The sequence below is a fragment of the Bactrocera oleae genome, chromosome 2, assembly GCF_042242935.1.
Source record: "Bactrocera oleae isolate idBacOlea1 chromosome 2, idBacOlea1, whole genome shotgun sequence".
NCBI lineage: Eukaryota > Metazoa > Arthropoda > Insecta > Diptera > Tephritidae > Bactrocera > Bactrocera oleae.
This window is the reverse complement of record NC_091536.1, coordinates 97,712,318-97,735,777: the sequence shown is the minus strand read 5'-3', so window position 1 is coordinate 97,735,777 and position 23,460 is coordinate 97,712,318. Positions and strand designations below refer to the sequence as shown.

General features: G+C 35.0%; 1 protein-coding gene across 3 annotated transcripts in view; it reads right to left on the bottom strand.

Annotated features, from left to right (window-relative positions):
• Positions 1 to 5,975: 5,975 nt before the first annotated feature.
• The window catches only part of side-IV (sidestep IV), a 111,505-nt gene continuing 94,020 nt past the window's right edge, over positions 5,976 to 23,460 (bottom strand). For 2 of the 3 annotated variants that reach the window (XM_070106107.1, XM_036357351.2), the window contains exons 11-18: positions 22,510 to 22,679; positions 21,357 to 21,480; positions 21,021 to 21,181; positions 19,939 to 20,080; positions 16,481 to 16,604; positions 14,894 to 15,270; positions 13,015 to 13,295; positions 5,976 to 11,928 (exon numbers count right to left, since the gene is read on the bottom strand). In XM_070106107.1, coding sequence (XP_069962208.1) covers positions 11,680 to 11,928; positions 13,015 to 13,295; positions 14,894 to 15,270; positions 16,481 to 16,604; positions 19,939 to 20,080; positions 21,021 to 21,181; positions 21,357 to 21,480; positions 22,510 to 22,679 — 1,628 coding nt within the window. In that variant the 3' untranslated portion in view covers positions 5,976 to 11,679. The remainder of the gene's footprint in view (positions 11,929 to 13,014; positions 13,296 to 14,893; positions 15,271 to 16,480; positions 16,605 to 19,938; positions 20,081 to 21,020; positions 21,182 to 21,356; positions 21,481 to 22,509; positions 22,680 to 23,460) is intronic. The other variant, XM_036357352.2, reaches the window with a different exon arrangement.

Genomic DNA, 23,460 nt, shown 5'->3' with positions numbered 1-23,460 from the left:
ACACGCTTATGGTATACATATTAGGGTGGAGCGAAATTTAATTTTTTTTTTTTTTGGCTTAGGCTGAAAGTCAAATTTGTAGATTATAAAAAAATACAATTTTTGAAAAAAAAAAATTTTTAACGTCTAGAGGCGGCCCACTCACTTTTAAAGTAAATTTCGAGTTAAAATTTGTGTTTCGTATACAATTTTTGATAAGTGTTCTAGAAGATGTGGAGAGTCCTCTTTCTGGCCAATTAAAAGTTATCAATTTAAAAAAAGGTTTGTGGTCATTATTGGAGTTTTAAAAAAAGTCTTAAACGACAACAGGCTTTCCTTAAGCGTTAAAATCGATTTTGAGTCAAAAACCGTCAAGTTCGATAGTTTTTGTATAAATGTGAAGAGTTTAAACCAAAAAGAAATTTTTTTTCTCCAAATTTTTTTTTTTTTTTTTTAATCTACAAATTTGACTCTCAGGCTAAGCAAACAAATTTTTTTTTTCGCTCCACCCTAATACATAAGTGCTTATCCTGCCACGCCAGCGAACTTTGTTCTTCACACTTGCACAACGTATGCATACACATACATATGCGAATACATATTAATTTGGTCGGTTAATAACGGTTTGATTAGGGCTATTTTATGAGCCATTTTATTTTAAGTTCTCGTTGCCATTTTATTTACTTTAAAATTGTTGTTCGCGAGTGTCCGTGTTGCAAGTCGGCAGGCATAATTGGTTTGTTTGATCCTTTGACTACCAGGTTATGATAAAACGAAGAAAAATTACATTTGCTTGCAAATTTCTTAAAGGGGAAAATAGTGAACTAGTATAATAATACAAATGAGTATATAAAAGTAAAATGTAGATAAGCCAATTAGTAATGCTGTATTTTATTATCCGGAATATGGTTGTTTGCCTGGCGACAGAAAAATAAACAGCACTAAGTAAGTGACGGAAAACACGTTTTCGGTATTATGAAGATGTGCAAATTTTCAGGGTCGCGCTATAATTGGTTGCAGCCAAGACTCGTCTCTCACTTATACTCTTGAAAAGTATGCGACATATGTATAAAATTATTGAGTTGTCAGTTCGAGCTTAATAAGCGAACAGCTTCATGAGCTGACGGAAAGCATGTTGGAGCTTATTGAAAATTTCAAGAACGGATTCAATGCCTGTAATAATAGATATAAAAGACGGCCGCTTTAATAAGCAGAGATGGCATTGAAAATCCAACAAACCATGAATATACCATTTAAATATATATTGGATTAGACAACTGTGTTCTCTAAAGGCAAATTATCCTTTCTTCTGATCAGCATGCCTGCGTCTGAGATTACAGCTGAATGTAAGGTCCAATGAAGAAGGTATCTTACCAATTACTATGCAAGCAATTTTTAAGTAAAGACCTCGCTTGACCACCAATAGAAACTCTTTGTAAGATTCGCAGCATCACTGTTTAATGCCTGGATTGTGTTTTAATATATCATCATCATCAAATGAAATCGATTTCGTAAGTTTGCAGCGGATTTTCGTATTCTCTTCGAAAGTGGTTTATAAATTCCATATATTTTTCAGTTAAGTTTAACGACACAACGGCAAATTTTTACCTTTCTGTGCATTTTAATTTTGCTGATAATTAACAAAATGCAAATAAGAACGCTTTAAAGATTAGAACGTAGCGAAAATTCCCTTAAATTTTTGCATGTCACTTACTGATGACAAATGAAATTCTAACACATTTTTGAAATGTTAATAATGATGAAATTAAAGGTTTGCGCAACCATCACACTCCGCGCCATGCATTACCACGACGGGTGGCAGTAAATCCCGCAAATGCTCAGAGCACATATGTATAAAACAACAAAAATGGTGTCAGTGCGAGAGAGAGAGTCTGACCAAGTCCCTATTCAACCGTTCATTCCGCGACTGCCGCGCCTGTTCGTTCGGTTTCGCTAATGGTCATGATTACCGTGATTGCAAATCCTCTTTACAAAACGTTTCAACTTGTGGCAAAAGCCATTTCGTAGCATCATAACGGCCAAAACTTTTGAGGTGAGGTCAGCGGCAGCCTCAGCCTCAGCCAGCAGTGGCTGGGCGTAAATTAAATGCAAAAACAAGCTGTGCAAACAAAAACAGAAGCGTGTCGGTACGACGCGCTACGATTTACATGCAACACACACAAAACCCGATTTTTTTTGTTTTATTTAGAAACTTGTAATTTTTCTCGTATCCACACAACTTTTGCTTTCAAAAAATAATGGCGAGAAACAACAAAAACGACGACCAAGTAGCAAAAAAAAAAAGGTGCCAGCATAAATCTGCACACAAAGTGGCTTTGACCGACGACGGGAGCTTCGTGCGACCGCCGCGTTTAAATGTTGAATGGTGTTTTGTGGCACGATAACCGCGTTGAATGGCCCAACCAAAGCGTGCGGTCGACCATCAGTCGCGGATCGGAGTTCACCTTTGGCAATCGCATTCACCTTTTGTTGTGCTGTTGGTGGACAATAATGCATAAAAAGCCATCTCACGCGCATTAGGACAAGCTGTGTGCCCTGTTTTGATTCTTTTTTAATGTGTGTACGTGTGTTTGTATGTTTGTGTGACGATTTGATTGTGAGTGTTAATGCGTTTTAGCGTAATTAGAATGCGACTCGCTGGAAGATATTTTATTATCGCTTCCTCTACCTATGTTTTGTTGTAGCAAGTAACCGGCAACATTGGCATCTGCTAAATCCGCAAACATAACCACAAGGACATTATCTTTCATGGACACGCATTCAATTATATACTCGCTGATAAGTGAATACACAAGGGGAATTTTAAATTTCCACACACCGCGAAAGATTTAATTGAATAAAGAATTATGGAACTTCAAAAAGTTTTCATTTATTCTATTATGTTTTCTGGAAGTTTCTGCGTATATATTAAAAACGATTAATGTCTTGAATTAAATATTATGAGTATTCGCTACCAATCACCTGCCAAAGAACAATTTTTTAAAATATGCAGTGCTTCTTTAATTCTATAAGGAAAGTACTTCGGTCACCAGCCAAAGAGATGTTTTCTAAAAGTTGATGAGGTTTCTAAGGTTTCTCTTGAACTCTACGAAGTAGGTACTTGAGTTGTTCTACCGATTTTGATGCTTGCTTAACTCAAATGAACTCTAACTGTGTATAAGTATATATATTTAACTTTTTAATACTTTCATAAAATGTATTTCAAATCTCTTCGGCGAGAAAATTCAATTTCCTCTTGATACTTTTAAAAAAGTGAGTACAAATTCTACGTCTCATATTATTCTTATTGAAGGACTCACGCAATTATCTTTTTATTTTAAATATAAAGCAGATATCCTGATTCATAACTTAGGAAGCACATCGTAGAGAAATTTATATTTTAAAATATTTAAATTAATCGATATAAATATGGAGTTAATGATCATGATGAAGATATGAGTTGAAATACGCTCTCTAGCTAAGCTCTACAATAAAATACAAAGCTTCAATATTATTTAGTACAACGAATTGCTTTAGGGAGAAGCATCTATAGTGTCGTTTTAAGAAAGTGAACACGGCCACGTTCCCTAATAAGTTTATTATAAATATCTCCCAAACCATTGAAGCAATATCACCCAAATTTACACAGGACAAATCCTTAAAAACTTCCTGTGACCAACTCCCTATATAACGGTTAATACATGCGCTCGAGACATACAATTTTACACCCGAGATGGTACGAGAGGGTCGTATAGGAGATGGTGTCAAATTTGACAGAAGCCGTCGAAAGGCAGTAGGAGGAGTGTTCTTTTCTGTTTTATAGTCGAACTACCATGGAAGTCTTTAGAAGAGAGATATGGTAGTTGGACTAGAAGAGCATGACATTTACTGTTGTGTCGATATTTTCTCCTCGGACCTTGAAAATTTATGGTGGGGTTACACAAACTTGAAGGTGAAAATCCATATCTCATAATCTACTCCGCCGAGTACAACCAAATTTGGTAAGTAATATTACCTTAACATTTATACATTACAGTGCGAAAATGGGTGAAATCGGACTACCACCACGCCTACTTCCCACAATTTTAAATTCCAACTGATTGTTTCACTTTCCAGTTTACAAATCAAGAACCCATCGATACATCCGTATAAAGCTTTGCACGAATGCTGCCTTTAAAGTGTGCCATCTTGTGACCAAAAATTGTTTAAATCGGAGCAAAACTATTCAAGCCCCCAGATACCGAATATCTGGACCCGGTTCCTAAAGCGAACATTTAATCGCAAATATCGGTCAATCTCTGAGATATATTATAGACATTCTTAGAGAATCGATTTCTCATAAAAGTATATTTGCATCATCGCATCAATAATTTCCTTAGCCCCTATATACCTAATAGAAATACTTTCGAACATTCTTAATTTTTTTTTAATTCTTAATTAAATAGAGCGTGTTTTCTAATAATGGTGCATCTTTGTGCCTAAAATGGATAGAATCGGACCTAGATCACATATAACTAATATTAGGATTTTAAAAATCTCGCTTACTGTATTTCTTATATAAAAGATGGTGTTTGAGTTTCCTTAATGAAACTCAGAGCGCATGTTTTATTGTTAATAATATGTAATAATGCCGGATAAAATCGAACCAATACTACCCCTATCTCTCATATACATACCTAATATAGGATTTTCAAAACTCGGCTAACCGAATATGTATACCGTATACATAAACAACGTATAATATTGGGTTCATTATAGTTTAATTCGGAAAATATGTGAAGTCGGTATACGAGTACCCAAACTCCCAAATACTAAATATAAAGATTTTCGTTATGCTAACAAGCCTTATGCCGAATATGTTGGTCAGTGTGTGTCAACGAGCGCAGACTTATTTATACCTTTAGGTTCATCAGAATGTATGATACTTTAATGATATTAAATGAAATGAACAAATTTTCTTAAAAGTTATAAAATTATATTAATAGTTTAGAGCTGAATAAGAATGGTGTTGGTCTAGATCTTGATCTAAACCTCACCTAATGAATATCATTCTCTATTAATATATATAGTATATACCGTTCTTATCAGCTACGCAGCAAACTTGGCGAAAGTTATTAAAATCATAGATGACAACAGAAGAAGACTTGCGAGTGCACAATTTTCCCAAATCTTTTTTGTGGACAGAGGAGAGTTGCAGCTGGCTAAGGGTAATTGTGTGCATACCCTCACTCCCACACAAAATCAAGAGAGGGTGGAAAATATGCCCAGTTATGTATGTATGTACGTACGCCGTCCGGCGATGACGGGTGTAACAATTGGACAAGTGAACGTATTATTATGACGTCTCGAGTGCATAAAGCATGTCAACTCAAAGATTAGCAGACCGTGAGTAATTATGTAAGAAAGTTATTCACACCAATGGGATATGGATTTAGCCAAGCGTAGAAAACTTATTTTGGAAAGTATAAAGTGAAAAGTACGGCCGCGTCGACAACTCTTCCGACTGCGAATGCCTGCTGATGAAATGCTATGCAGTGGGGTTGACACAGAAATCGCGCAGCAAGCGCACGAATTATAAACGAGAGGAGCGATAAGCATGAGGTAGAGTGGCAGAACGGTTGGCTTGAAGAAAAGTTTTAAAAAGCTACCAGAAAGTTTAGACAAATCTTATCGAAAACTTTCAGTGAACTGAATGTGTTGCTGAGAGGAGCCATATATTTATTTTATAGAAGAAATTTTGTGATTTAAATTTTTGTTATTTATTTTGTATAATTATTGGAGTTTCTTTTTAACATATTTGTATATCCACTAATCGATTTCATGCAGTTTTTCATATATCATACTGCTTGCTATTAAAATAAATTAAAAATACTTACCGTTGCAAAGAAAGCAAGATCAGTGGCTTATTTTTCGTGCTTTCACATTAGTTTTTTCTCGCCCCGCCTGCCATTTTTAGCAATTTTCCGCCTTTTGCCGAATTAAAACTCATTTTATTTCGCATATATTTCTTATTTATTTATTCTTTTCTCCTTTTAACATTAATTGTATACCTTCTAACTCAGTTTTTTTTTTGCTATAATTGTGTTACCTCTCATTTAAATATTTACGCCTAACTGTATATTTTAATTACATTGCAAATAATAAATACAGTGGTACGTTTGCTACTTGTCCTATTAGATGATCTGAGTAATAAATAACATTTAATATTTCATTTACTCCCATTAATTTATACAAAATTATATATAACTGCATTTATCTATAATATAATATGTATGTATGTATATGCTTGCGCACAAGTCACCTTTTACTCTAGCATATAATCCTATTTATATAACATATAATTCTCATTTTATACATGTACATGGCTCGTTAAGCTTAGGAGTTTATATATGTAATTAAAACTAAAGCATTTGTAATGTTAGTCTCATGAATACAAATACATACATAAGTACAATATAAATACAATACAATAGTTCACATTGATATAGTACCATATATGGTATGTATGTATATATAGTAGGAGTACTATATGTTCAAGTAGTATGCATTTACGAATGCTTTCAGTTTTATCTATAACTGTGAAGTAACACACTCAATGACACATATTTATTTACATAATACACGAGCACTGTACGCTCTTAGTTAGTTGTATCTTACAAACAGTTTATACAAACCGTGATTACCCTATCATTTTTTCGTTATCCACATTTTCACACTTTCGATTCTAATTAATATAATGTGAATTGCTTTCAACGCATCCACATATACATACTTTTTACAGTTGTTTCACACATTTTTTAAGCTTAAATCATACTCGTACATATAGAGAAAGTAAAAAATACAGATTTTAGTTTTTACCGTTTCAACGAAATATATAACACTTAGTGGTTGCGCTTTGAACCACAAAATAAATAGTAAATAAATTAGCTTTTCTACAAACGGCGTAAATTTCGCTGGCATATTGACACACGAACGCCAACGAAGGACGGGCGCTTGCAAGCGGTTGCTATTTACAGTAATATGCTAGGGCTTTAATTGGTATTCCGTATTGTTTGAATGCAATGCCACTATTGCAACAACATTTAGAAATGCATTTTATTGCCTATTCGTTTCACTAACGAAATTAATACTTTCGGTATTTATAAATATTTGTATATGTATCTGGTACAGTCTACACACTCACGCACATATGTAAATGTACAAATATCCATTCACTTTGCTATATACATATCTACACATATTGTTCTATTTACACGATAAACAGTAAAATATTTAAATACATAAATTCAGGATTATTTAAACCAATAACAGCTATGTACTCGCTCGATTTTTACGATATATGCCTAACAACCGTTATTGCGCTCTTAAAAATTGATAAAAAAGCGAAAGCCACTAGATACATATGTGGGTAAATATGTGTGAGTATTTGTGTGATTTGGTTGCAATTTTTGTAATTACAGATGTGACTCCTGAAATGTCCTAAACTTGGTATAGGAATAAGGTTCCTGTTGGCAAAAATAGATTTAACAAAAATATTACAATATTTCACGCAAAATTAAAAGCATATAACTAGTATTTGCTCATGTTTTAGGAAATTCAAATCTCTCTGGGCAGAAAAATTTAATTTTCATGTACATATCTAAACATTTTAGTATAAGCAATACAATTTTTCAATATTTCATAAAAGCTCGAAGGCATATATATTACAACATCGACAAAATATCAAAGGCAATCATTCAATGAGATCCCTAAAAAAGCAAGAATTTAATAAAATAAACAGTTTAAATGAAGGCAATGACAAAGCTTTGCTGCAAATTGAGCGTTTTGTTTTGTTAAAGCGCTTTTCCTTACTTTATTTTCTAATTCAATATTTTCAATGGAAGGCATGTTGTTTTTTCTTAAAATTCAAGTTATTTCATGCATTCATTATTGCGCAGGGAAAACTAAAAGTAACTGTGGTAAGTTTAACAAGTGCTTATCTTTATATTTTGGATTGAAATCAGTAGTTGCATTTCTGCAATTAAGTAGATATGTTTAGAAATGTGATGGTTTTCAGAAATCTATAAATTTTTGGTCCAATCAAAAATTTCGTTGACAAATTTATTTTTGTGATAAAATTCTATTGAAAACTTCATGTACGTGTCTGTAAAATCTTTAAGTAGTTATTAACTTTAATGCAGATATTTATTTTTTTTTAATTTTTTCGACAATTATATTACAAGTTGAGTATATTAAAAAGGTGAATAATAAAAGCGATAGAAATGCCTTAAAGTATTAAACGCCATCTACTTCGTCATTTGAGTGTTTGAAAATTTTACATTTATTCTCTTGAAGCCATATTCGCCTTTTAATAAATAGAGTTATAGTTATTGTTTTTCGTATCGCATATAATTTTATTAGAGGATATGAAACCGTTTAACATCCTTCTCTATAAAACCACGCATAAATCTACTCTGTAGAAAGGATGAAAGGGGGAACTTGTCTATCCGCATAAACATGCTTACGAGATTTATCAAACTTTGTTTTTCCTTAAAAATAAGGAATCAACGTATGGAAGTACAGATATGGTCCACATACTTCTAAAACGGGACTCTACTTAGTTCAAATGAAGTTATTTCCACATAGTAGGAGCGTAATTAAATATTATATAGTAATAAAAACAGTTTTTGGAAACAATTTTTTGTGGTGCACTCGTAAGGTTTTATTAATTAGCAGACATTTTCATCGACGTAAGGATAAGCAGCAGTAAAATGAAGGTACAAAATACTACGTATGTTTAATCAATGTTCGCTTTATAATTTACTGTACTAAACTGTTGTTTTGTACCGTAGTAACTGATATGTTGAGTTTAGAGGCACCACTACCAAGTAGCAGGGTTCGATCTTACTTTTCAAGTGATATTTCGTCAAAAATCAAATAATTATTTTCTTCTGATAAAACCCTATCTGCATAAAAGTGCGCTTCTAGCATTAATTACAAAAAAAAATAAGTTTTTAAAAAACAGCAATTTTAGGTTAGAAAAGAACAATATACATGTAAAATTTCTTTTTAAACTCCACAAAGAGCAGTTTGAACGATTGTTATTATGTGAATATGCAAATATGATATGTTAGGACTCTTGATAAATGGCTTGGGCAGGTTGAAGAGAGTTGCCTTAAGGTTTCCAGAGCGGCTAAATTGTGTTAGTATTTATGATTACGTGTAAATGTGAAATGAAAGTGTTTGCAGCTGAAAATATACATATGTGGCAGTTAAAACAGTTACTAAAACAAATGGGTAAACGGGTGTTCACTTGTGATATGTACAAATTTCCTATGGAAATAATTGAAAAATGTTTTCCGTCCTCTTCTTTCATTCATTCTGCTATTAAACTATTTGGAATCTTCCAAAGGTATTTACGCTAACTTGACTTTTTATACAGCTACATTTATTTCATATAATTATTATTTAATTGAAATGCTTGGCTGCGCAAAATATAGAATGACAGTGCGATTTTCGCTTCATTACAATTAAAATTTGGTTAAAAACAGTAATTAATTAATTATATTTACATACTTATGGCATATATAACTAGGTTGACACACACATACATATATATACAATATATACACATATACATATAAACGGCAATGAACGTGCACACCAGCAACTAAGCAGAGCAGCGCTGACAGGATAATTATAGCCGCGGCGACATTGAACGCACACACAAATACATATATAGTATTTATATGTACATATATAGTTGAAAATATATAAGCAAATACAGCTTCACTATGATTTATTATTTTTTTCTATTTGTATTTGTATTTAAAAGCTTTCTCGAATTATTTGTTATTGTTGTTGGTTAAACACAAATTGGCAGTTTGTATTAGCTTAATTGAATATCGGGTTTACAAATGCACAGACACACGTACAAAGTTGTTAGTGGACATATTATAAGCTAATTCTATTTGCCATGCAGAGCTTTTCGAGTTGAGTTCGGCTATACAGGCTATTTGCATATTAATAAATTATGCATGGTTTATTTATTTTGCTTTAATAGCGATTGATTAACGAAAAGCACTAAACACTTTTCATTGGATATTCCAAAAAATAGATATTTTTGACCGGGCGCATTCGATGGGCTTTCGTCATTTGATGCTTTATAAATATTGGAAGAATGAGTATGACGTTATAAACGCACGTGAATTCTGAAATAATAGCTAGCATTGTTTTTGTAAAGCAATTCTTCCGAATTACAGAATTGAGTTGTATGTCCTTTGTACTTCTCAGTCAATAAAAATCAAATGATGACTTTTTACATACCTAAACTGTAAGCGAGCTTTATCGATCCTTTATTAATGATATTAGGTTCAGTAAAAATAAATCCATTATTTTTAAAATTGATGGTTTTATAACTCTGTATCTTGCACTGTAGAAGTGAGATATAAAATTTTAAACAAAAAAGCCCTCTCAGACGATTTTGTGATTGCTTGATGCAGTATTGCTTGAATGCAAAATTTTAGTTTCAACGAATCCTTTACGGCAATTTCGACGTCAAGGATGTACCACGATATCGATACAATAATGGAAATCGTCGAGTCCGACCGCCAAACACTTTTCATTTTTCTAGGAGTTAAACCTTGCACAAAAAAGCGTTTGCTAAATAAGGCTGAATATAAAAAGAAGCTCGGTGCCACGAGTTAACGCAAAAATTCTCGTTGAACGAAATTCGATCTGCGAATATCTGCTGAATCGCAACAAACTCCAACCATTTCTGAAGCGAATGATTACTTGTGATGAAAAATGGGTCACATACGACAACGTCAAGTAAAAACGGTCGTGGCAGACCCACGGTGAGCCGGAGCAAATCATGGCCAAGCCAGGACCCTTAAGTCAAGCTAATTAAAAACGATTGTTCCATTTTTTGCCAATAAGGAAGAGAGTTTCTATGAGTTTGACATTATGAAATTACCTTCAAAATCCTAACAAGTTATCGAACTAAACGGTGCATATTTCACCTAATTGGGATAATTCGAACAGTGCTAAATAAATCTACAAATTTAACTAAATCTACAATTTAGTGCAAAGATAATGGATTTATTTTTACTAATGAGCAAAACCTTTCAGAGACAATGTCCCCGCATAAAATCCACCGCAGAGCTTTAAAATAATCGTAAGCTTTATTATGCGAATGTGGGAAAACAGGTCAAGCCGATTTTCTGCTTTTTTTTAAATTTCAAAGAGGTCAATATGAAAAGTGTGCGCGGTTCCAAGGTGTTTTTTGTGTAAAACCTGTTAACTGTCCCGTTAAATCAGGCAAATATTTATTGTAAAATAGCGGTATTTATTTTGTCACTTTGTAGATTGCTCATTTGCAGCAACAGCAGCCGCAGTACAAACACAAATAAACAACCTACTGTAAATAATATATGTTATAAATTGATTTTACATTTGTACATATGCATGTATGTATGTGTGTGCCAGCACTTGTTACGAATAAAGAAAATAAAATAACCAAAGCTGTGCTCCTACAGAAGCGTATGTTTAAACCACACTTAAAAATTGGACGTCGAAGAACAAATTATTAATTTACGTCAGTCTATTTTAGTCCATCCATCATTATTCATACATATGTATTACTTATATATACACAACATATACACATACACAACATATTTTATTTATACTCATATGTGTGTTATTTTCGTTTTTATCTATTTATATACAACTTTCCTGTATGCGATTCGATGTGGTTACCACTTCCGGCCGAAATCGATATTCGCTGAGCGAGGAAGTCACCGACGGATTATTTGGACTGAGTAAACTCACTTCCATTGGCTGTGGCTGTGGCGTCGAGTGATATGTTGAGGATAACGATGATGATGCTGTAGTTGTTGTGTTATAAAGTGAGATATTCAGCGGTGGACTACATGTGGTGATACCCTTTTTATTTAATGTTGCATAACTCTGTATTCGCATTTATGATGAGATGGAATGGTGCAATTTCATGAAAGCGTGTGGTGCATGGATGGGTGACAGGTATGTTGTGAAAAGAAAGAAGAAAAAATGTTGATCTTATTAGAATTGTATGTAATGAGGATTTTATAATTAGACCAGCAGCTCTACATACGCAATTAATTGTTCAACATTTTATTTAAGAATACTCTCGAAAGTGTGCCAATCGCCTCGTGACTTTTCATAACAAAGGCTTTACTGATAATGACCTATATTGTCAGTTGAAGTCCTACGAAATATTCATGGTCTTTTAACAAGCGGCGCTTATCCCCACGAATAATAATTTACTTCCCCCGCACAATGAAAAAAAGTTTTATTATTTTAAATACTCGCGCGGATATCCGATTTTTCTGTTTTAAGCCCTCTGCTGAAACTGCTACATCTACATACTTTGAAATATAGGACTGTGACGAAATATTGGTTCATGGGAAGCCTTTTATTTACATTTGAACGATTATCCTTGCAACTACAAAGAAACTGTAACGCAAAAATGTGTGTCACTTCTCAACGTATTATGTTTTCTGCTTCCATCCAGCGGCAGTCTTGCCTACGCGGAACGAATTGAATCCTACTTACATATAAGTATATCTGCGTACATATGTCTACTCTGACATTGTCCTCGTTGGTGGAATTTTTATACTACTTGCAATTGCTTGAGGAAAGCAGGGCTGCTGGGGCGAGGAAATCATGGAGAGGCCCTGAATCCCTGAAGCATTTGTTGATGATGAGCTGTTTGGCGCTACTGAATTTGCATGCATGAGAAGTAATAATCGTAATGTATATGTAGGTGTGTGGTATATATCTTTTGTGGTATTGGTTTAGTGTGCATTTTTTATAGTTTGTTATTTGCAGTAATGTTTACACTCATTATTATGCGATGACAATTTTTTAGTTTTCATGTCACTGCACCTACTGCTCTCTGTGTTTTCTTATGCTCGTCATATACTTATGTGGGTAGAAGAAGGCGCGAGTATATACAGGGGCAATAAGCTACATAGTTCGTTTGGTAGTAACTAAAGGTTATCGTCTGTTACTCACCAATTGTTTACTTGGCCTAAATGTGTAGTGCAACACTTCGTTGCCAACGCCAATGCCACCAACACTTCCAACACTGCTGTTTCCGACCAATGAGCCCAGACTGGAGATGCCGTCGGCGCTGCTCAGTGTTGAGCTGTTCGTGATGCCGCCAATCACGCTCCCGCTACTCAATGTGCCAGCGCGCTCCGTGTCCGCAAGACTGCTGTAGTCGCGTTGCAGTAAGCGCGCTGAAGGGCTGCGGAATATGGGCGAGGCCACCTGCGACTTCAGTGGACGTTTTTCTGAAATTTAAGTAAACACAGCTTTTTATTGTTGCGCTCATGTACATATATATTGTACTATATATATATAAATATATATGTTTATAATATTTTGCTTTCTGTCAGGTTGTCAAGGTGCATAAGAACCAGGCAGTCCTTTATGTTGCGTAAAAAACACAAAAATAAAGAAAATCAAAACATAAATAGAAAAAAATGCCGACTGACCTACTTTGCTAGTGCACGCTGAGCTAGGTACTTAGGGCTCTAAAATATTTGTTTAACCTTAAATTAGTGCATTAAAAGTATTGTGCATTAAGTAGAGTAATTGCAACAATGCATTCTTAAAATAAGTATGAAAATGCGCTGTATGTGCATGTAGCACATGCGTATCGATGAATATCGTTAACACCGTAATTTTCCAAAAAAAGAAGTTAACCTGATAATTGCTCCAGGGAATAATACATTTTGCGCCATTAAAATGGATATTAGAAAACGTGACACAAACAAATTAAGGGAAATAAATTCAGAATAGGCAACTACACTGTAAAAAAAATGTGGAAAACGGTTGGCCTCAAGTGCCATCCCTGCAACTTCGAAATTTTTCGTTTTCGATATCTAGCAAGTAAATCAACCGATTTCGACCCGGTTTGCGGCAAACGATGTGTTTTTTCAAGGTTTAGAACTGATTAGTTTTTGGTGTCGATCGGTCAAGTCGTTTGGAAAAAATTCGAAAAAAACGATTTTTCAAAATTTTTATTTTTGAGATTTCTCGAAATCTACTAATCCGATTGGGTCCAAACTTACACGAAATTCAAGTGTAATGAAACCCTTTGGAATGCCGTTTAGTTTATTCAAATCGGTTGAGCCGTTTAAAAGTTATAAGAGGGTCACATACATCCACACATACATACAGACATACGGACATCATCGTAGAAATGTTCGGGGAAGCTTCCTCGACCCTCAGAACGTCGAGATCTGTTGAGAACTCGATTTTTGCAAAATGGGGTGAAACCAATATCTTCCCGATTTTTAGAAAATTTTCCATTTTCTTAGCGGGAAGTTAAAAATTCATAACTTTTTTTAAATAATGTCTCTGAGGTAGGTGTATCAGTAAAAACTAAAGATATTGAAGGTTCAGACTATGTCGACTAATTGGCCCCAGCTTACTGTGTAACGGTACTGTAATAATTTTTTTCGCCATGTGACAGAAATTTTTTGACTAAAACTTTGCTTTAAATGCCTATTGACAACCTATCGATTGAGCTATTTCTTATAGGTTTAGGTTTCGGGACTGACCACTACGTTGGGGAATACGTTAGACAGTTGAAAACCCGTTTCCTTGTGATTCGTAAAAATTGCTGGCTTCAGGTTTTAAGTACCTTACAAATCAACGAAATGCTTTGAGGTTATAATTAATCTGTACAGGCGGCTCATATTGCATCCTATTGGACGAATTTATTTGCACTAAAGATCTCATAAATGAATGTGTGTGTCCACAAATTAGTTCCAAATATTTTTTTCAGTGTCTCATAAAAATATTAAAATTGAAAACTATTTGTCGTTCGTTCGATGACAAGTGGCGCATTATTTGTATATTAGCATAACAGCATTACACTTACCATATTGATTGGGTATAACATCTGGATCCGTGTCATCACCTTCTAACGCCTCGCCCATCACCAGTGGACTTTGTCGATGATGGCTGGTTGCCGTTGACCGCAATGTGGACGAATCAATGCCAATCAAACCACCCATGACGCCACCTCCACCACCACCGATGACACCGCCGACAGAGGGTGAGGTGCCACCGCCGCCATTGGCACTTTCGCTGATATTCGGCTGTAGTAGACTGTGATGGGCCTGGTGATTGCTTTGCTCGTGATTATGCTGCAGATGTTGGTGATGGTGGTTGTTCGGTTGTAATGGATCAAGCTGACAATCGGGGGGTATTGAAAGTTGCGTGTGCTTCGTTGGTTTTAAATTACCATCATTTTGCCTGAAATATAAGTTGGAAGAAAGTGATAAATGTTAGCATATAAATAAACACGTTTAATGTAAACCGCATCGTGATATGAGGCAAATGGTCAATGGTGTACGATAATTTGATAATGGTCACTGGTGATTTTCCGACCTTGTGGAAAAAAAAATGGAATAAATTTGCATAAGAAATATAAATTCAAAATAAATTGAGCCAACGAAATTGATATGTCGCCAGTAAAAAGTGTAAGTAATATCGGAGCTAAGCCGAAAGCTGGACGTTGCGATAGACCATGTACTTTAAAATTATGAGAGTGTTATCGAATTGAATCTTAATTTTGGTGTATGTACTTTTGACATGAAATATTTAGCATGAAAATCTAAAATTATTTTCGCTATAAATATTTTCAAATTACTTCGTCCATACTCTTAATGAGATTGAAGTGCTAAACTGTTTTGATGATGCGGATATTGTCAATAAAGTAGCAAATGTTGGCTCCCAATTGATAAGGTTTTAGTTATCAAAAGCTCATTGCAAGAGATAATCGCATCTAAAACCGAAATGTCGAAAAATTTATTGAGCTATAGTAAAAACTAAATGGATCAGTAAAGCCTTCGGCGTGTAAACTCTTTCGGTATGTCTATTTATTAGAGCTTAACAAGGTTTTGTGATCATAGATTTATGGATATAGGAGTAAGCATCTCTGTGACCAGAGAATGTTAATATATAATTAAAAGAAGGATTATTTTTAATTACAAAAATTATGATTTTTGGGTAATATGCAAATGTAAATCAGTATGCGCATAATTCATTTAAGTACATTTTTTGTGTTTATTTATAGCCTTTTCTCCGTTTCGATCATTGCGTGGTGTATTTCAAAAGAGTCGAAGTTGTATTTTTCGTTGTTCCCTCTTGTGAAAAGCTCAATTGAGTACTTCTTAACATTTGCGCCTTCTCTATTGATTAACATTCTCTGCTGTGACTTTTATTATGGTCATATATACGTAGAATGAAGCTCATTTTCAGAAGTGGTTGAAAAAGTATTATTGACACAACTTATCTAGAGGTCCTGATTGAAAAACAGATTACCTAATTATTTGATCTTTATTAAATTATTTTATAATAATGTTCACGTTGCTTGTATAATATATATTAAGACGTACTGCGTACTGGTAATTGCTGAAATTAAGAGACTCTCTTTAATGCGTTCCGTGCTCGTGGCACTTACCTGTTTGAGAACCGCCTGTATATTGCCGCAAGAGCAATGCAGGATATGGCAAAGAGTAGTGCACAGAAGAGTGTAAGCCCAGCCAGAAAAGGTGAAAGGGGTACCGTTAGGCCATTCGAAGCGCCTGAAATGAAAATAAAAGCAGCATGCATAAATAATAAGGTATATTGGTGCTAAGTATTCAAGATAAATAAATATATTTAATGCCTCCGATATGAAAAATCCTGCAGTATGTGTTGCACACACTTGAATGTGTGGTTTGAGTGTGGTGATAAGCATTTTGTGCAAACACAATAACGATAACTACACTACTTAACTTTGCTGCATGAAAGTTTGCGCATTACAGTCGACCTATTTAGACCATTTACTGCCAGCTGCCTCACGCATTAACACCACACAAAACTTTCTGGTAAATACTTTCGAAAAATCAAAGGTTAACACGATACGACTGAGACACACACACACACACACATTACATACTTTAAATGAGAAATGTGCGGTGTGACGGTTGGAGAGGATAATAATAAAGTGGCGCGCCACAATTTGTGCAACGCGCTGGAACGATATTTTGAAGGAGATATAATTGCACCTTTCGGTGAAAATTGGTGCATATTCATACATTTATAGAAGTTTTGCTCGCATGCATAATGAGTTGCCACCACAATGGTGCTGCGTATATGCATTCGTGGCATGAATGAAACCAATGTGGAATATCTCTGCAATATCAGTAGAAAAACAGAAAAAGGAGCAAACAAACAATTAAATAATCGCAACTTTTCGTATGGAATCGCACTCGCTGTGTAAGGAGTCACACTATATGCATACGCATACACACACATACTTGTACATTCATATACTCGTAGTTTAGCATTTGTTTTCACAGCGAACTGCATTCAGGCCACAGCGGTTCGTTGGCTTGGAACAAAACACAAACAAAACGAAAACAGAATTGAAGAAATAGAACAAACATTTAGCGAGTAACTTTAATCCAATAAAAGAACGAGAACACCGCTGCTTTTATTATACCTTTCCGGTTTGCTATCATGAGCAGAATCTTTAAACTGTTCCAAAAGCTAACAGTTTATTACCAAGTGTGTATGGTATATGCCGCAATAACCAATATATTGAGAGTGAAAATTTTGCTAAACTCAGCAGTAACACCGCAATTGAGTGGGTTTTTTGTTAAACCAGTTAGTTTTGGGTAAGGATTCAATGGTTATATGGTGAGTTCTAATTTAATTTGCTGAACAAAAACTATTTTTAGGCAGTCTATGTTGCGAGATAACTGGGTTTCTAATCACTAAAAGTTGCAACAAAATGCATGGAGAATGACAAAAATAACAAAATAATATTTTAAACTCATTGCCACTTAGTTGTACATATATGTCTACGTATAATAGGGTGTAGCGAAAAAAACATTTTTTTTGTTGCTTAGCCTTGGGGAAAACTGTAGATTATACAAAAAGAAAATTTAAAAATAAATAATTTTTTTAACATCTAGAGGCTTTTTAGCAGCCACGGAGAGCCCTCTTTCTGACAAATTAAATGTTATCAAATTTTTTGTGGTCATTATTGGAGTTTTAAAAAAAGTCTTAAACGACAACATGCTTTCCTTAAGCGTTAAAATAAAATTTGAATCAAAAACCGTCAAACTGGGTAATTTTTATATAAATGTGAAGAGTTTAAACCAAAAAATATTATTATTGTCCAAAAAATTTTTTTTTTTTTTTGTAATCTACAGATTTTACCCTCAGGCTAAGGAAAAAAAAATATTTTTCGCTCCACCCTAACGTATATGTTTCTATTCTGCGGTGAAATTTCGTGATCCCGCCAGTGTTGTTAGCACATAATATTTTTCAATAACTTAAGGTAACGAAAATGGCACAGCCAAACACACTTTCGCATGCTATTTGCAACAAAGTGTAGAATTGAAAAGAACTTGCGAGAGCAGCACGCAAAGGATAAGCGAAAAGTAGTTGTTGACAACATCTTTGAAAAGGTGTTTAGAAATAGATTGAAACCGAAGTGCAAAAGTTGTAGCAACTGCAAGTGACGTAAAACATAAATAGTAACTTTATGTATGAATAAGAGACGACTTAGTTGAAGAATTATGCTTTTTCTTAACACACAGAGAAACCCGTTGAAGCATTCAGCAGCAAATTTGTAGTTATTTAATTAAATTTCAATAAATTGCTAAGCTATTTACATTTCGAACAAAAAAGGCTTCAGGAACACCCTCGTAAATGCAAGCAATTAGTTTCAGAAAAGAAGAGATTTTTAAAACTCTTTAAAATAATAACGCTCACCAACAGTCACCTATGTTTTTTTTTTATTAGTGCTAAGAATATTTAATCAACAGCAATAACTAGGAGTAATATTAAATTCGGAGTTGATAGAACCACTTTATGTAGCATGAAATAAGTAGTAACTCTAAATGTAGAAATGCGAACGATAAAACTAACAATAAACCAGCATAATGCATTCCTATATACAAGTATACCCCCGCATTTAGTCTAACAGAATGCGCCGACTGATGGCGGTTCTACGCAGAGTATTCGAACCAATACCTTAATGGTGCATTAGTTTTTTTTTTACCAATGCGGAAATATCAATAAAAATTGCGTTACGTAAAACAGCAGGGAGGGATGAGTACTTCAAATACCAATCTATGTGCAAAGCAAAGGGTGACTCCTATGATGAGTGTGATTTTTTTTTGTTTACCTTTCATTGATGACAAATCGTTAGCCGTTTCGTACCTTCTACACTTTTAGAACAATCTACCAATATGGGCCATATATACACAGCTGAGGTTGCTAATATATTTATCTATAAAAATCTTCTCTGGCCAAGGCAACGGTGTCATTTTAGCCACGCTGGGGGAATTGATCTCGATACCAGTTATATCTCCATTTTCTTTGCGATGCAGCGCTAAACAATCGATGACAAAGGGCGAAACCCTGTAAAACTCATCCGCACGTCTTTCCGTTTCTAGAATGTGAAACGGGTAATGCATTGCGACAAATGCCACCAGCCAGCGGAGCAACTACCGCACTTACTCACAGTTTCTGCTCATGGCGTACGAGTCTCATGAATTTCTATTTTGCAAAGTGTCAAGCGTGAGAGAGAATGAATGAATGAAATCAACATTTCTCAGGTGAATGCATTATTGTTGCAAAGGCACGTTGCACGTAACGCATTATGCTACGACGACGACTACAAAAACAACAATTTAGCATATAACGAACGTTGATAGAAATTTATTTAGATTAGGAAAGTTCTAAACCCGCAAAGTGCAAAAAAGTCTCCCAGCAATCCACCTGCCGGCTTGGCGACACACTTCTTTCTGCTTACATATACACCTACCATTGTTTATCCGAAGTAATACTCAGGTTTACTTTTCGGAATTTGTGCAGTAATTTGTTTTCACTTAACGTAGTATTCTATAACACTCAACTAACCTGTAAATTTGGCCACGCCTTTGAAGTTTATGTCGTCAATTATGGTTGGCTCCGAACGTCCCTTGGCATTCATGGCGAATATGATCATTCGATAAGTTGCTGTGGGATCGAGATTTTCGATGAGAAAACTCACAGGCGGATGCTGTGGGAGAGAAAGTAAAGCGCTATTATTGAAAATTTATATGTAATAGCTTAAAACAAAATAAATGAAAATGCCGTATGGTGTCCGACTAGATGCTGGAAACACCTTTGATGCTTGCGTTTAGAAGATTTAATCAACCTCTGGAGAAAATATATAGTCAGCACAGCTCACTCCAAATTAAATGCTCGAATCACCTTAGGGAAGCCAGCTTTATTTAAATTACACATTTAATGCAACGATTTTTGTGCAAAAGTATATTATTTTAAATTCATACTAGTACAACAACTTTTTATCACGAATACTTCCAAAATTTTCCACAGGCGTTGTAATGCACCCAAGAGTTAGCCTTTATGATATTTTAAGCCAATACTTAAGTACAATTCTTTAAAATAATTCAGGTCATAAGAGTATTGACAACTTGGGCGAGGCGAAACTGTACATTTCGGCTCTTCTACCGAAAAGTTTTCGTGAGCAACAAATTACAAAGCAGCACAAAACTTTGCAGAAAATTTAAACCTAGACGCAGATACAACAACTCAAGTTGACAACTGAATTTCTACAACTAAGGTGAACTCTTTAGCAGCCAGAGGAGCAGTTGAGGTAAAAATTCAAAAGTTAACATTAAAAGTTGTTGTAGGGCTTTATATACTCAAGCTGTGTACGTGTGTGTATGCTGTATGCTTGGTAAGTCCAAGTTAAGTCCACAAAGTGGAAGTGTGTTGAACAAAATATTATTCTTGCCATATAATTTTTTTACAAGTACAGAATAAATAAAAAGTTGCCTTATTTCGCGGAATGTTCGTAAAATTAGAGGCATTGCTCTCTTAATTATGATTTTGGTTAGTTATATTTTGTATACATATTTGTAAATATGTATGTATGGTGTATACTATTCTTTCGATTATTGTCGTATTGCGCGCTATTTTCTTTCAATACTTACCGACAAACTTAAATTCCGTGCTAAACGCAAATTATTCAACTCCACTAATTCTAATATGAAGCCTTGAGGTAGCCCACCATCGAAACCCTCCAGACAATCCACTTGCAGTGAATCGGTGGATTGATTTGTTACAGTGCAATTTTGCAATGGAAATGGACGACCTGAAAAGAGTAAAATAAGGTGTTCCTTGTGAGATCTCTTGTGCTGTGAGCGAATGATACGAAGTTGTTATGGTAATCAATAAAATTAATTAATCAGTTAATTGGAATTAAAAAAAGAGCTGTGCGTATATTTAAAAATAAATTATTCGTAATTGTGATAATACAATTTACTCACCTGCAGCTACGATTTGAAAAATGCAGGGATTCTTTTGCTGGCCAATAGAATTTCGCCCCCAGCAAGATATTGTGCCATAATCGAGATCCGTTGCTGGAGTATAGTTCAGTCGTGACATGCCAGTCTAAGACAAAAATGTTCATTTTACAACAAATATATGATTTCTGTATGATAATTGTTTGTTCTTTGCTCTGAATCTTAAACTTGCTATAATTGGTTAAAATTTCAGATCTGGTTAATTAAATGTTGCTATAACTAGCGAACTGCTATTGGATTCGCTTTTCCACTATTTGTAACTTATGAAAGCATATAAATGATTTATGAAGAGACGTAGCGGTCTATCTCAGGCTCACTCACGCTCGATTCAGACGGATTAACAACACTACGCTATATGTTGGAATCTGGGTGCTTGATATTGTTATTAAGTTTTGCAGTAATAAAGCTTTACGAGAACGCGCAGTTGACTTACTGGATTTATTGACGTAAACGAAAGGTTTGACTATGGTTTAAAATGCTTTGATGTTTTCAGATTGTAAAATTTCTTCCAAAAATCTTATCAAATAATTTTATTAGAGTTAAACTCTGTTTCAGCAATAAGAGTAACGATACAAGAAACCGAAGAAGTAGTGAAAAGTGAGCTGTAATTTATTCATTAGTAAACTTTCTGAGGTTTCAGGATTTCTTGTTTATTCGCTTTTAATGAATGCTAAAGCTATCAATTTGTAGTATTTGACACGCCCAATGTTCATTAGTTACTCAGAGCAACTTGGAGAGAAAGCGAAACACATAAGTGAGATGGTTAACTAACAAAAACAAAAAAAATGAAAGCAGTGCGAATCGCAGTCAAGTGAATTAAAAGTGGGGGAGAAATGAAAAGCGACCACGCTCTGGGAATCCAAAACGCTCCACCCAGCTTTCAGCAAGACAAGCAGATCCATGACAAGCCATTGGAGAACAACGAGTCACGAGTGTTTTGTAAGTAGCAATATGTAAGTGTAAGTACAGTATAAATGTGCGATGCTACTGACACCCGCTGAATAGGTCGAGTTCAATAGCGGAGCCTCAATGCGCCCTCATTGCACAGCTACCGGCACTCTCTCTACTTATTATGTATGTATGTATGTATGTACATATTAATGTGTGGGATAATTACCTCCGTTGAGTGCAGTCGAGCGGGCAATTCTGTTTGTTCGCCGGACGAGTTAAATGTCCATGTAAATGCCTCCGCTGGCGGTGATGAGTCCACTTCACATTTTAGCAGCAATGTTTCGTGCTTTAGAGCGCCCAGCAGCTCTTCATGATCGGTGGCACAAATGGGTGCAACTGCAAGCAAGAAAAAAGTCGCAGACAAATGTTGAAAAAGAAAGTTCGAAAATGAATACACAGTGAAGCATAAAAGCTTATTTATATGTAAAAAAGAGTGAGTTGAATCATGCTTGCGCCCTTAGAGGTTATTGCATGGGATGGGGCGCTGATCTTTTGTTTGCCTAGACAAGCCTTGCAGTGTGAACAGCAAGTAGCAGTCAGCAGAAAAAACTTAAGTGTAAGAAACAAAATTGCTGCTTGTGGATGCCCAACGCTTCGCATAATGAAATGAATGCAGTGCCGCGTGCGAAAGACCCTTGCAACGCGCTTCACCTTCTACTCGGCAGCGTTTGGTGCTTCCTGCACCCTAGAACTCCTTTCCGACTGCAAATGTTCGTGCGCAACCACCCTCCTCCATTTCCCTTAAAAGCTGTTGTTTTTGGCTTTTTTTTTGTACAAGTATGTGAGCCATTGGTTGCTATTTTTTCGCTTACGCTATGCTTTCGCTGTTCTCTCGCTATTCTGTGGGTTTTTTATTTTCATTTCTATTTTTTTGTTTTTTTTGGCGAGTGTAATTAGCCTGAAAGTCGCCGCGTTGGCTTGAAATTGCAATTAAGTATCAAGTCAGCATGTGAAAGGCAACGAGCAGCTGCAACAGCAAAAACAAGCAGTACACACACTGCTACAAAATCTTGTTGCAGCAGAACGTGGCAGAGAGGATGGTTCTGCATGCACTGAGCTTTTTTGTTGCTGAAAGAATTCAGCGCAATTTTTCGCTCGGCACTTAATTTTTGTCATT